Source organism: Paramisgurnus dabryanus, chromosome 23 (genome assembly GCF_030506205.2).
Source record: "Paramisgurnus dabryanus chromosome 23, PD_genome_1.1, whole genome shotgun sequence".
NCBI classification, from domain to species: Eukaryota; Metazoa; Chordata; class Actinopteri; order Cypriniformes; family Cobitidae; genus Paramisgurnus; species Paramisgurnus dabryanus.
Window position 1 is genome coordinate 26,471,495 of NC_133359.1, and position 15,479 is coordinate 26,486,973.

At 35.6% G+C, this 15,479-nt stretch overlaps 1 protein-coding gene across 1 annotated transcript in view; it reads right to left on the minus strand.

The window, feature by feature from the left end:
* Nucleotides 1-15,331, minus strand: part of rpgrip1l (RPGRIP1 like) — a 30,303-nt gene extending 14,972 nt beyond the window's left edge. The window contains exons 1-18 of the mRNA XM_065291224.2: nucleotides 15,061-15,331; nucleotides 14,365-14,454; nucleotides 14,101-14,245; nucleotides 13,543-13,856; nucleotides 10,759-10,864; nucleotides 10,505-10,648; nucleotides 10,277-10,382; nucleotides 9,848-9,994; nucleotides 9,648-9,721; nucleotides 9,217-9,356; nucleotides 9,029-9,135; nucleotides 8,851-8,901; nucleotides 8,588-8,767; nucleotides 8,258-8,375; nucleotides 6,755-7,204; nucleotides 3,498-3,637; nucleotides 1,013-1,379; nucleotides 608-837 (exon numbers count right to left, since the gene is read on the minus strand). Coding sequence (XP_065147296.1) covers nucleotides 608-837; nucleotides 1,013-1,379; nucleotides 3,498-3,637; nucleotides 6,755-7,204; nucleotides 8,258-8,375; nucleotides 8,588-8,767; nucleotides 8,851-8,901; nucleotides 9,029-9,135; nucleotides 9,217-9,356; nucleotides 9,648-9,721; nucleotides 9,848-9,994; nucleotides 10,277-10,382; nucleotides 10,505-10,648; nucleotides 10,759-10,864; nucleotides 13,543-13,856; nucleotides 14,101-14,245; nucleotides 14,365-14,449 — 2,904 coding nt within the window. The 5' untranslated portion in view covers nucleotides 14,450-14,454; nucleotides 15,061-15,331. The remainder of the gene's footprint in view (nucleotides 1-607; nucleotides 838-1,012; nucleotides 1,380-3,497; nucleotides 3,638-6,754; nucleotides 7,205-8,257; nucleotides 8,376-8,587; nucleotides 8,768-8,850; nucleotides 8,902-9,028; nucleotides 9,136-9,216; nucleotides 9,357-9,647; nucleotides 9,722-9,847; nucleotides 9,995-10,276; nucleotides 10,383-10,504; nucleotides 10,649-10,758; nucleotides 10,865-13,542; nucleotides 13,857-14,100; nucleotides 14,246-14,364; nucleotides 14,455-15,060) is intronic.
* Nucleotides 15,332-15,479: the final 148 nt, after the last annotated feature.

Genomic DNA, 15,479 nt, shown 5'->3' on the forward strand with positions numbered 1-15,479 from the left:
TCTTTTTAATTAAAAATATATATATATTGCGGTTTAACATTGCAAAACCGAAATGTTCATAGTTCAACTATGATCATTGCACAAAAAAGTGCGAGTGTAAATAAAAAGTGTTTATAACGGTTTAACTTTTATAAACTGTTACATTGCAAGTATTCACAACATATAGCCTTTTCCTAATTACTAAAATTGATGTTCAAGTTTTCTTTTTTAATATTTTAAAGATATATAGGCTAAACCACCTTTCCATTGTACCCTACATTTAGACACGACTGTTGGAGTTTGCCCCCTAGTGGAAGTTGTAATGAAATTTCAGTTTAATCATAAATCCTTGTCAACATGGGAGAGAAGCTCATTCCAGCGCAAGAGCCTTTAATCTAGGAATATATTTAAAGTAACCAAGCTTTATTTTACATTTTAAATCAGACAAGGATGACCGGAGGGCCGGATAAAGACGATTAAAGGCCCGCATTTGGCCCGTGGGCCGCCATTTGACTAGCTCTGCTCTATATAAACAAAACAGCACAGCCTGATTGTTTATATACAGTAATTCACAGTCAGATTTAAGGTCATTAATGACTGAACAGTGTTTAAGTAAGAGTAAAGTTACCTCTGAAGGGACAGGTTGAGGTAACAGAGGAGGGTCTTTAGGCGTCAGGGTCTCGCTTTGTGTTTTTTCCATCTTTGATGTCTGCCTCTCTGGTGTCTCACTGCTGATCATTTTAGTCTGTTGTGTTTCGACAGCTGAGGATGAGGAAGGGAGGTATCTGAACTTCCATTTTAGTGTCACGTTGATTTGGCCACTGGGAAGTCCGGCAGGGTCTGTTAGCTCAAACATACCTAAAAAAACACATATAAGAGACAGAAAAATAATAAAAGGCACTTTATCAACTGAGAAATCCTCAACTATCCATGAAAATTAATGACTTGTGGTTGCTACAAAACTTGCATTATGCTCAAAGCTTTAGCATTAAACTAAACAAATGACTAAAAGTTCAGTTGTTTTTCTTCTCACCCGTGATGGTTTTGTCTTGGGCCAGTGAGATGAGTGGTACTCTGGCCTTCCCCAGATACATCTGATCCTTAACATCTAAATCATCAAAAACGTACATCACCAGAGTCTCTGACCTCAAGAATGCATCAAGGTCAGAGTTCATTGTCACGGGAAAGACCATGTGATCTTCAAACTGCGGTTCGTTTGATGAGGATATGATCGGTGTGTCGTGATCAGGGAAGTTGTAGAGTCTGTAGATGACGTAAGGACTTGGCTGAGTGTGTGGACCTCTGGATTTGAGATTACAGCAGGAGTGTAAGGTGATGTTTAGTTCGTTTAGATCGCCATTACTTGATGATGAGGAACTAGGAACCGAATCCCAAACAACCTGAAGGAGAAACTGGTGTCAGGATTGGTGCACAGCAAATCTATTAAAACATCTGCTGTTTTCCAGTAAAAGTTATAAAAAAATCCCTTAAATAAAACAAATTTACTAAAGAAGCCACATTTGGGTAAAAAAATAAAATGTGTTTAAAAAATCCCTAAAGAAAGGTTTTACTACCGCATCTTAAATGTTTTGTTTTATTTTATTCTAAGTGGAAAGACAACATGGTAGACTCATTTTTCTTGTTGTTACTAATTTCAAAGTTAGCATTTTGTATACAAAACTTCAGCTTTATTATAAATTATTTTAATTAGTAGCAAAAAAGGTAAAGGTAAAAAATGATTTTCACACACTAAATATTAAAAATGTTTTATCATTAATTCAGTTTTTGTAAAGATTAGGGTTCACAGGGTTCCCACTCTAAGCCAAATGTCAAATTCCCTGAATTTTCCCTGACTTTCATGGATTTAAAAGATGAATTTTTATGACCTATGTCTGAGATGCTGTGAGCCTGATAATGGAGTGTAAACTGTGAGAAAATAAAAAATTTGCTTAAAATGTGTAAAATTAATGAACAATGCCAATAAATGGCTGTTTAGATTGTAGTTTCACTTAAAATCAGTGGAGGCTTGGACTCAGAAACAGCATTCCTTATGTCACAACTTTCTTTCTTTCTTTCTTTCTTTTCTTTTCAACGCCATACCAGCTTCTAAGGCTATATTCATGGTGAAATGTAATTTAACAAGCGAAATTTAAAAAAAAAAATTCACGTGACAAACAACATCACTGATACTTCATGACCTGGTCCAAAAAAAAATTATGCAATGCATACTCGAAATGTGACCTCTGCATTTAACCCATCCCAGTGAGGGGCCGCTATCCCGGTGCCCAGGGAGCATTTAGGGTAAGGTGCCTTGCTCAGAGGCACCACAGACGCAACCTGCTGGCCGTGAGACTCGAACCAGCAACTTTCGGTTAGAAGCCTGACTCTCTCTAACCACTAGGCTACAACTGCCAATTTATTACTTATATTAAATAATTTTTATATATTTACAGTAGGAAATTTACAAAATGGAAAATGATCTTTACTTAATATCCTATGATTTTTGACATAAAAACAATATCTTGACCCATACAATGCATTGTTGGCTATTGCTACAAATATACCCACATGCTACTTATGACTACTTATGAACTTTGTGGTCCATGGTCTCATATGAAAATCTTAAACAATATCTTTGTTTTAAGGATGTTCACACTTTTACTGAAAAACAAGTTGAAAATACAAAATTATTTAAAGGAACATGCCCACATTTTGGGAATGTAGCTTATTTACCGTATCTCCCCCAGAGTGAGATAAGTCCATACATACCTTTCTCATCGTCGTGCATGCTGTAACTCTGTCTGACGCAGCCCCCACTAGCTTAGCTTAGCACAAAGACTGGAATTGAATGGCTCCAGCTAGCATACTGCTCCCAATAAGTGACAAAATAACACAAACATTTTTCTATTTATATGTTTTGATTTGTATAGTAACACCGTGTACAAATAACAAGATCATATGAGACACAGCCATCTTTTAACAGTATACATACTGGGAACTCTATTCTCAGAAGGCGAAGCACTGCTACTACTGCACCCGAGAAGCCCCCTGGTGAGGAGCAGAGAGTTCGGTCAAAGTTGTGCAAATCACTTCACCCAAGTAGCAGTGCTTCGCCTTCTGAGAATATAGTTCCCAGTATGTATAGGGTTAAAAAATGGCTGTGTCTCATATGACCTTGTTATTTGTACACGCTATGACTATACAAATCAAAGCATATAAACAGGAAAATGTTTGTGTTATTTTGTCACTTATTTGGAGCAGTATGCTAGCTGAAGCCATTCACTTCCAGTCTTTGTGCTAAGCTAAGCTAGCGGGGGCTGTGTCAGAAGTGTTACAGCACGCACGGAGATGAGAAAGGTATGTATGGACTAATCTAACTCTGGGGGATACGGTGAATAAGCTAAATTCCCAAAATGTGGGCATGTTCCTTTAAGAAAATTATATTTTGCAGGGTCTTTTAGCAACAAACGACTAGGTCTCAGCATGTTTACTAGCTCTAGATAGGATTGAAATATTACCTGAGTGTCTCTTGTGCCTGTGTTGAGGTAACCAAGTGCTTTGACTCTCTCCTTATAAAGGCAAATGGCTTGTTCCATAGGAACCTTTAGTTTAAGCCAGTACTCCAGAGAACCAAACATCTGGATCTCATCTGCAACACCTACAAACATAAGGAAACCATCATAGGTGTGATTGGCGAAGGACAAAAAAGCAGGAAAATATACGGCACACCTACCATGATGTGGCTACATACATATGCACGCATACACGCACATACACATATAGATAAAATGAAATACAGTTGAAATATAATTTGGCCTCGAAATTGATCGATCTGAATGGCGAATCGTCAATCTGCATGGGCAAGTGCCACCCTGACCATTATATAGCCTTGCCACTGCATCAGACTGAACAAAATCATTTTGTGCATTTAAAGGTAAATATATCAATGTGGTGCATTTTGAGAGTAAAAATAAGTGACTACATCTATGAGGATTTTTATGTTCTTGTAAACAAATTTGTGCCCTTTTAGTAAAATCTTTGGTTGCATATTGTAATAATAATAGGGCACACAAACCATATACACAACTTGATAAATGAGATTCGCCATTGGTCAAAACATGTTTAATGTTTATAGAATAATTAGTGGGGGCATTTAATACAGATTAATTATTGATTACAACATTTGAACGCTGAATTTAAAGTGGATACTGTAACATTTAAGTTACTTAATTCAAATGATGTTGTGACTTTCTGGAAAGGCAATCAAGTGCATTTGTCTTTTGTATAGTTCTTTTGGCAAAGCATCCAACAGTAAAGAGCTTCGCATTTCACAAACCAGATCCACGAATGTTTGTGTTTGTCATTATATTATTCTGTAATCGCAAGCGTTACTGCCAGATTCACCAACCATTAAGAGAAGCAAACGTACGTGTGTGTTCGTCAGGATGACGTTTGATTTGATTTGCGTATATGCATGCGTTAACGTATGTGATTACAGAATAATATAATGCAAGCAAACTTTTTGACAAAAAAAGCAACTTTATATTGATATCGCGAGACAGCATTTCACCTCGATGAGAAATCTGATATTTACATTACTGGCATAGCCTGATTTAAAACGGACAGTTTTGTCAAAGCAGCAAACACCTGGCAGGTTCTCTTAAATTCTTACTAAAATGCTGTTTGTCTCTGCCTAATCCTTCTATCCATGCCCAGCACCACTGATTTAAGTAATTTATCAATTAGGTCGTCTGCTTCATATACTTACTCTTCATCCTGCTGATAAAGTTAACTTATTATGACTTCTCCGCGGCCGCGCGGCATCTGCAGCTGGATCTCAGCCACACCTCAAAGACCCCTCCCTATTCTACTTCTTATTGGCTGGTTTGTTAGTTTGGTTGAGAGTGAAATATGTGTTCCTCTCATATTATTTGTAGGCGAACACATGATTTTTTTTATTCGCAGCCACTACCACACCACACGCCGGAGATCCGACTGCAAGCTTAGTGAGCTCTGCTTTGAATGAAGTTCCATCGTGACAAATAAATAAGACTGCTTGCGGAGTGATATGCGGTCATTTATAACGGTGCCTTATACACACACACACACACACACACACACACACACACACACACACACACACACACACACACACACACACACACACACACGCACTCAAAAAATGGATTTGCATGATTCACGAAAGCCTCATTTTCAGGTCGGAAAAGCCGGAATTCCGGATTTATCCGGAAGAATCACACCCCTGACCATATAACAATTTATTTGGAAGTCTTTCACCATTTGGTTGGTCTGGCCGGTATATCGGTTAAACCGATAATCTACCTGCTAGGCTGACAAACATAAGGGTTTCCTCCGATTGTATTGGTTCCAAAATCTACAAATAGCATTGTCAATAAATACACTTTTTTTTTCAAATCTTTTATAAAAAGATTCATGAAATCTCTTCTGCTTTTATTAAATATATTACAATAATGTGACCCTGGGCCACAGAACCGTAAGGGTCCATTTTTTTTCAATTGAGATTTACACATAATCCGAAAGCTAAATAAATAAGCTTTCCTTTGATGTACAGTTTGTCAGGACAATATTTGGCCGAGATACAACGATTTGGAAATCTGGAATCTGAGGGTGAAAAATTTAACTCTTTCCCCGCCATTGACGAGTTAACTTATCAAGAGAAAACGCATCCCTGCCAATGACGAGTATTTCCAGCAATCCGTAATACCAATATTATCCGCCAGGTGGCACTCTTATGCATCTTATAAAACCCAGAAGTATAGCCCTAGGGCAAACAGCTCAAACTCCATGTTTTGATCATCGCCCTGAATCTGATCTCTATCAAAATTCCTTCACAAAAACGCAATTATATCAGTTTTTTGCTCAAAATTTTGTATTTTTGAAGAAACCTACCCATATTTGAGAGGTATAACAAATAAAGGTAACATGAAACGTTTTTTGTTGTTGTTGTTGTTTGAAAGCAGAGGGTTTGTCCTTTCATTTAATATATTGTATGTTTATATATTTAAAGCAACACCAAAGAGTTTTTGCTCTTTGCTCCCCCTACAGGAAGCGGAATTGTCCATTACCACTGTCATAAATAATTTAGCCTATCGCAGCAAAGCTGGCTCTGAGTGGATTGTAGGTCTGCCGTAAAGCAAGTTTTTGTAGTTTTCACTCGAACTACAGGACCACGACCCGACGGTTGGAAACTTCTTTAGTGCGGTTTTGGCCGATAGAGGGCTGCAAAGCGAATGTGAAAGTGCCGTTCACCCTACTTCGACTTTTTTGGAAACGTTATTTTAAGGTAAAAAAAAACCATTGGTGTTGCTTTAAAGAAGAACATTCTCTTGAAGGCATTAAACTTTTGTGAAAACAATGAAAAATGCTGCCGCACGATTTTGCTTCTTCCACTCACAAAAAAGAACGTTTTGATATATTTACGGTAGGAAATGTACAAAATGGCATCTTTATGGAACATGATCTTTACATAATATACTAATGATTTTTTTGGCATAAAAGAAAAATTGTCAATATTGAACCATGCAATGTATTTTTTGCTTTTTCTACAAATATACCTGTGCGACTTACAACTGGTTTTGTGGTCCAGGGTCACATATTAGCTTTGTTCTGAAACCTAGTTAGTTATTTAATTAAATACCTTCTACTGGTCATTCGTTAACTTAAAACTATAGCAGTCAAAAGCTTGGAATAAATGTCCTTGATAGCAATAACAGCAGGCAGTGTGAAGACTCACCAACTAACTGGATGGTGCCAAACACCTTCCCATCTCTTTCCAGCAGCTGATTTAACCTGAGCTGTCCGGCCGCAACCGTGCGGAAACTCAAACCCTCGGCCAGCTGGATCTCCACAGTAACAGAGCTGTTGTGGATGTAGTTCAAAAAGAGCTCATCTACTCTCACCACATACTGAGATGTGAAGTCGTACGCTGGATGGTCACCTCGCATCACAGCTGTAGACTGCAGCTCAAAGTCATAAAAAGCGTATGTGCAGAAAGTGGACGGGTCTTTGTCCAAACACTGTACAGCATCAGAAGAGAAACGTGCTGTTCCCAGGTGGATTTCCAGAAGGTTTTCTCCTCGAGCCAAGCAAAGAGTTTCATCCAACTCATCTGTAGCGTGCTCTTCGGTTATATCGGGTCTAAAAACAGAGCTCTTGGTTCCATAGGCAATGTCTTTCAGCTGGGCTGCATGGACAAATTGGTTTTATTGAAAACAAATATTTGACATCTCAGACTGTTCGCTTATGTAAAGTAGAGATGCACCAATATATTGGCCTGTAGTCAGTATCAGCAGTTTTTTCTAGTGCTGGGCAAAGATTAATCGCGATTAATCGCATACAAAATAAAAGTGATTTTTGGCATAATATATAAGTATGTGCTGTGTGTAATTATTATGTATAAATAAATACAGACACAATCATGTATGTATTTAAGAAACATTTACATGTTTATATATATTTATTTTAGGGCTGTCAAAAGATTAATCGCGATTAATCGCATCCAACATAAAAGTTTGTGTTTACATAGCATATGTGTGTGTACTGTGTATAAATATTATGTATATATAAATACACACACATTCATGTATATATTTAAGAAATATTTGCATTTAAATACTGTATATACATTTCTATCATTTATATTATATATAAATATAAATATTTTATATATAAATATAACAATTTTTTCTTAAATATATACATGATTGGGTGTGTTTTTATATATAAATAATAATTATACACAGTACACACACATATGTTATGTAAACACAAACTTTTATTTTGGATGCGATTAATCGCGATTAATCTTTTGACAGCCCTAATTTATTTATATTTTTATATATTCTATATTAAAAATAAATTAAAAACAATTATATATAAGTAAAACAATTCTGAAATGAATATATAAATGTGTGTGTGGTTAAACATACACAATTATTAGACACAGTACACGCACATATATTATGCAAAAAATCACTTTAATTTTGTATGCGATTAATCGCGATTAATCTTTGCCCAGCACTAGTTTTTTCCCCACTATATCGGACATCGGCTGATTGTTAAAATATTGTTATTTTTACACTCTGCACTTCTAGGATTTCAAAATATAATACAGTAAGTAAAAGCAAAACTATCCTTATCTATCGTTATGGATAAATGTCATTCCAAGTATATCAGTATCGAAATTTTGTATAGGTGCATGCTCAATATAAAGATAATGTTTTTGATGCATCCAAACCTTCGAGTTTCTTTATCTTGGCAGTTCTCACATCCAGTACTTGAGTTAGTTTCTCTGATTTCAACTCATATTCAAGTTTTAGATCATCCATCTTACGAGTGACCACTTCAACCTCAGCCTACAACAACACAGAGATATAAACCAAGTCAACCATGCGGGTAGTACACAATTTAGCAAAATAGGGAGCTATTTCAAAACACAGCCATTGTCTTTCCTGCATATTTCAAACCATATATAGCCAAGAACAACACAGTGACAGATGATTTTCAAATAAATGCAAAATATAATTTCAAAATTGTTTAGCAGATGATCATTAGTTATTGATCAAACCTGATAGTCTTTGTTGATCTTGTGCTGGATAATAAGCATGTTCCTGGTCTTCTCCAGCTCTTGGACGGTTTCAGCAGAAGTGGCCTGCAGATCCCTGAGAGAACGCTCCACATCCACCTTCACGTCCTCATCCACCTTCTCCAGGAAACCTAGATGTCCGCTCTTCTGACTCCTACGAACCTACACGGTCACAAACAACAATATACACAAATGTTACATACAAGTTGCATTTCTTTGTAATATCTGATAGTTTCCAATCTTACCTTAATGAGCATTAGGGCTTCACTCAGTTCAGCAGCGTCTATTTCACTTTCCTGTACACAATAGTATCAGAAATTTCCTTTTTTTTTTTGTAAAAAAAACAATTCATCGCAAAACTGAAAGAATCTGATCAAATTAAATGTATGCTAAATGTCAACTATTCACTACAGCACATTTTACCTTAGTAAAAAACTTCATGCGATCTTTAATTTCATCCAGTTGTTGTTTCTGTTCAAGGTAACGCAGTTGAAGCTGCTTGTTCTCTTCTGCGAGGTTTTCATTCAGATCTTCAGTGAAAAATGAAATAACAATGAGTCTAACACAGTACCAGTTTTGAACTCTTTGAAGTCACATGTATGATATTGTACCTCTCTCTGCCTTGATCTTATCCAGAATCTGGTTTTTATCTGTAAGGTCAGATTTTAACGCCATCTCCAGCTGAGCGATCTGAAGTTTGAGCTGTTGTTCTCTCGTCTTCCATTTCTGCTCCAGATTCATATCAAACGCGCTGATACAACAGAAAAAAACACCTGTCAACATCAAATTGAGATTCCAAAATGCCATAAACTAGCATATTTTTCAAAGACTTAATCATTTCTCATGATGATACACGGGGAGGTTGCTAGAGTCCTGATTTCACGAATTAAATTTCGATCTATAACATCACCTCACCATGTCAATATTAAAGATATTAAGGTTATTAAAAAATGACTTAACTGTGTTTTTACGAGCAGGGTCACACATGTCTAAATACAAAATACTGGCTTACTGTATTGGTTTGGGTTTCGGTACTTCTCACCTTTTCATTAACTTATCACAGTTTTCTTTGAGCAAGTCTCTTTCTTTTTCCAAGTCTTGGATTCGCTCTTGTAACTGTGGACAGAAAATGTAAAGCCATTTTTTGAAAAACTTGTTTGGTGTATTTTACAATTATCAACAGTGATATATTCTTGTAATGTACTGCTAAACTCTAAGCAGCTGAATGTATGATGTATGCACCTCATGAGCGCGTCTTTGATCCAGAGCTCTGGACTGAATCTGTGTCTCCAGCTCGAAAGTCTTCAGTCTCTCCTCCTTCATCTGTTTGTTGACCTCATCCACCTTCAGCAGAGCTGCATCATGACTGGCCTTCAGAGACTTCAGACTCTACACAAAACATTACAGACAGAGCTTTACAACACCTGCTATTCATCACCAGCAGAGGGCGCAATGGATCATGAAATACACAAATACTTTATCTGTCACAGTCTGTGTTATTTTTAATTTCAGCTTGGTGTCTGCAGACAGATATATAAAGAATAAATCATAAGTAAATATGATGCAAAATAAACATTTTATATTTATATAACAGTATTAAGACTTAATACAGTAAGAGGAATTGACAGCTTGGGACATTTGTCTGGATCAAATGGCTGCTGTCTCTTGTACCTCTTGTTGCTGTAGAAATCTGCCCTCCAGCACTGTAAGTATGTTTCCCTTCTCAGCAAGCTGCTTTTGGAGTTTGATCATCTCCACATTATCCTTTATAGTCAACCTGAAAAACGGGGACCTTGTTTATTGAATACAACTCAAACACCATAACATATTTTTTTTTAGTATCTATTAGCCCTCCATAACATTATTAGCCCTAATAAAAGTTCGATCAGGAAACAGCACCTCTGTCCACTGGCCTGATGTTCTTTCATCAGAAGAAGTGATTCTTCATACTCCCTCTCTTTTCTCTTTAGTTGATCTCTCAACATCTCTGCTGATCTCTCCATCTCCTCCATCTGAGCCTGCTGACTCTCTATCACGTTTTCTCTGTGATCGGTACAAACAGGTAACAAGTATGTATACATTAGATAATGTGATTCCTTTGATGCGTGTCATTATGGCATAAGACACTTTACTGCATCATGTGTGGTACTTACAGGTTACGGACTTCCGCCCGCGCCTCATCCAGCAGACTGTGCCCGTAGCGTGGTAACAAACCCTGAGGCGGCTTTGCACCCGTGTCTCCCTCAACAAGCCTGATATCTTTGAGTGAAACAAAACACAAACATATTGTGAACACATAAAATATGAAACTATTTGAAATTTTCCCAATATATCTGTCCTTACATTGTACTTGTATTGAGAACTGAATTTAAAGTATTCTCTGTGGAAACAGAGAATCTGGATGTATTAGCACAGGATAGAATAGGATAGGGTGGTATGGGATAGAAGAGGAATAGAATGGGATACGATAGAATAGAATAGAATAGAATAGAATAGAATAAAACAGGAATATGATTATGGATAGGGATAGAATATAATAGTAAAAGATAGAGGATTGAGAATATGGATAGAATATGAATAGAGATAGAATAGAATAGAAAAGGAATAGAATATGGATAGAATATAATCAAATAGGAATAGAATAGGATGTGATAGGAATAGAATAGAACAGAATGGGTTAGGGATATAATATAATAGAATAGAATAGGAATAGAACAGGAATATAATAAAATATGGATATGGATAGAATAGAATAGTAAAAGAATAGAGATAGAATATAATAAAATAGGAATAGAATAAGATGGGACAGAATAGGGAAAGAATAGAATAGGAATAGAATGGGTTAGGGATAGAACAGAATCGGGATAGAATATGACAGAATAGGAATAGAAAAGGAATAGAATATGGATAGAATATGATAGGAAATGGATAGGGACGGAGTAGAAATAGGATATAATAAAATAGGAATAGATTAGGATGGGATGGAATAGGGATAAAATAGAAATAGAATGGTTTAGGGATAGAATAGAATAGGATGTGATGGAATAGGGATAGAATAGAATAGAACAGAATAGGGATAGAATGGGTTAGGGATATAATAGAATAGAATAGGAATAGAACAGGAATATATTAAAATATGGATAGGGATAGAATAGAATAGTAAAAGAATAGGGATAGGATATAATAAAACAGGAATAGATTAGGATGGGATGGAATAGGGATAAAATAGAAATAGAATGGTTTAGGGATAGAATAGAATAGGATGTGATGGAATAGGGATAGAATAGAATAGAATAGAATAGGGATAGAATGGGTTAGGGATAGAATATAATAGAATAGGAATAGAACAGGAATATATTAAAATATGGATAGGGATAGAATAGAATAGTAAAAGAATAGGGATAGGATATAATAAAACAGGAATAGATTAGGATGGGATGGAATAGGGATAAAATAGAAATAGAATGGTTTAGGGATAGAATAGAATAGGATGTGATGGAATAGGGATAGAATAGAATAGAATAGGGATAGAATGGGTTAGGGATAGAATATAATAGAATAGGAATAGAACAGGAATATATTAAAATATGGATAGGGATAGAATAGTAAAAGAATAGGGATAGGATATAATAAAACAGGAATAGATTAGGATGGGATGGAATAGGAATAAAATAGAAATAGAATGGTTTAGGGATAGAATAGGATAGGGGTAGAATGGTAATAGAATGGGTTATGGATAGAATATAATAGAATAGGAATAGAATAGACTATGGATAGGGATAGAACAGATAGAATAGGAATAGAATGGGTTAGGGATAAAATATGGATAGGGACAAGGATAGAAATATGATATAATAAAGAAGGAATAGAATAGGATGGGATGGAATAGGGATAGAACAGGATATGGATAAAATAAAATAGGAAAAGAATAGGGATATGGACAGGGATAGAATAGAATAAGAACAAAATAGGATGGGATGCAATAGGGATATAATGGAATAGGGATAGCATATGATATGGATTGGATAGAATAGAATAGGATGGGTTAGGGATAGAATATAATAGAATAGGAATAGAATAGAATATGGATAGGGATAGAATAGGATAAGAATAAGGATAGAATATAATAAAAAAGGAATAAAACAGGAATAGAATATGGATAGGGATAGAATAGGATAAGAATAGGGATAGAATATAATAAAATAGGAATAGAACAGGAATATAATAGAATAGGATAAGAATAGGGATAGAATATAATAAAATAGGAATAGAACGGTTTAGGGATAGAATAGAATAGGGATAGAATGGTAATAGAATGGGTTTGGGATAGAATATAATATAATAGGAATAGGACAGAAATATAATAGACTATGGATAGGGATAGAACAGATAGAATAGGAATAGAATGGGTTAGGGATAAAATATGGATAGGGATAGAATAGGATAGAAAAAATAGGGATAGGGACAAGGATAGAAATATGATATAATAAAGAAGGAATAGAATAGGATGGGATTGAATAGGGATAGAACAGGATATGGATAAGATAAAATAAAATAAAATAGGAAAAGAATAGGGATAGGGATAGAATAGAATAGGAACAAAATAGAATGGGGTGGAATAGGGATATAATGGAATAGGGATAGCATATGATATGGATAGAATAGAATAGGATGGGTAAGGGATAGAATATAATAGAATAGTAATAGTATATGGATCGGAATAGAATAGGATAAGAATAAGGATAGAATATAATAAAATAGGAATAGAACAGAAATAGAATAGAATAAGGATAGGGATAGAATAGGATAAGAATAGAATAGGATGGGATGGAATAGGGATAGAAAAGGATAGGGATAGAATGGGTTAGTGAAAGAACAGAATAGGGATAGAATAAGATAGGAATGGGATAGGATGTCTATTTCAGTAATGATTGTACCTGTTTTTGCAGTGTTTGGTCTTGATGATGGCATAGGGATGTCATTTCGGAGTCTCTGCAGGCCAGTATTGATGCGTGGTTGGATGTGACTGTAGGGAGTCTGCCTGCGGGTTTGAACCTGCAACTGCTGTTTGGCTGCTAGCAGACGTCGTCTGAGCCCTTCATTCTGTTTCTCCAGCTCTTGAACTTTCTCCTGCAACTGCTCAATCATCTCCTCCATCTCAACATCACGACCGCCCGCTCCACGACCCCCTGAGGATGACCGCTCAGCCTGCTTACGGTCCTTCACCAGACGAACCAACTTTGTGGCCATTCTGTCATTCAAACACATTTTTAGTATCAATACATTGATTTTATTGATAGTTAGGGACAAAACTATGTTTAAAAAGAAAAGATAAATAAATAAAAACATTTATTTTTTTATAAAAAGAGTACTTATTAAACTCATCAGTCTAATATATGAACTGAATGATAACTTTGATCCGAGATGATATAAAAGCAGAGTCAACAGAAACAGAACATGTGCAGACTGCATAGACAGACGTTATGTAAGGACACCTTCGGATGTTGTCTTCTTGTTTGCATGTGTGTTGTTTAAGCGCAAGGTTTTCCTCCTGCATGCGCAAATATCTGTCCTCCAGTTCATCTCTGCTGAGCTTGGACACATTCTGCCTCTCTCGGGCATTCTGAGACAACAGAGAATCTACAAACACAAATACTGATCATCATATTCTCATTCTTGTAATAAATTCAAATTCAGATTTATTGGCATTTTGTGCAAATGAATCTTTTTGATGTGATCCGACTAGAGTTTCTCCACACCTGGTAATGTGGCACCGTTGGGGTTAAAAGTGATGTCTTTGACAGGAATATCACCAGCTGTCTCATCGGCGTGAGCAAACATCATTCAACCTGACAACATAATCAACAATATCACAAACGTAATGTTGTTTTTTACATGCATAAAACATCGTGATCAGTCAATTAAGATTTAAAGAAACTAGGTTGTTAAGAACAATAACTCAACCAATGAATCAGTGAATCTCGTGATTCTGTCTATTATAAATATGAACAAAATCCACAGGAAATATTTAGCAGTTGTACCATTGTACTTTAAAATGTATTTGTTATTTATTTATTTATTGCGATTTTGAATCCCCCCCACCACAAAAAACCTTTAATATCGTTAACAACATCTTGCGATAAATCATACCGTAAACTTGTAAATGTCTGAATGTGTATTATTAAAACAAACTGGCAGCTGGCATATCCATTTAACTATAATAGATATAATATTTGCTAAAATTATATTACCAGATAACACCCACCATCACTGTACAGTCTTGCCTCCCAGTAAATAAGTGAATTGTTAAGAAACGTAACTACTATTAATAAAAAAAACCTACACAAAAAATAAAATCACATTCTTCCGTAAGAGACTACATCTTATATCAACAAATAAACACAACATATAATTTCAAACCTTTATATAAATAAGAAAATCAAACATAATCTTACCGTTTGAAAAAAGCATTACACACAAACCACAGCGACTGTTGCTAACAAACAACCGGTACACTTCCGCTCTGAGGCTTTAAACTTCCGGTCAAAGGCTGTGGGAAATGTATTTTTTTACCATAGATTTTCACGATCACACGTTGAGTTTTCATTGAAATCCCGCTACACACAGTATTATAGAAGACATACACCGAGTACTTTTGTTGAAACATACCAATTATTCAATCAAATTAAATACAATATTATAAGGAAAGAAGTAACTTTTCACTTAATCGCAATGAAATATGCGATTACAGTAAATATTGAAAGAATTGTAAGAATAACACAACAATGGCCTAAATAATTTCCTTTAAAAACACACAACTGTTATCCAAACCCTACAATGTAAGCAAACTGGTTTTATAATGAGTTATATCACG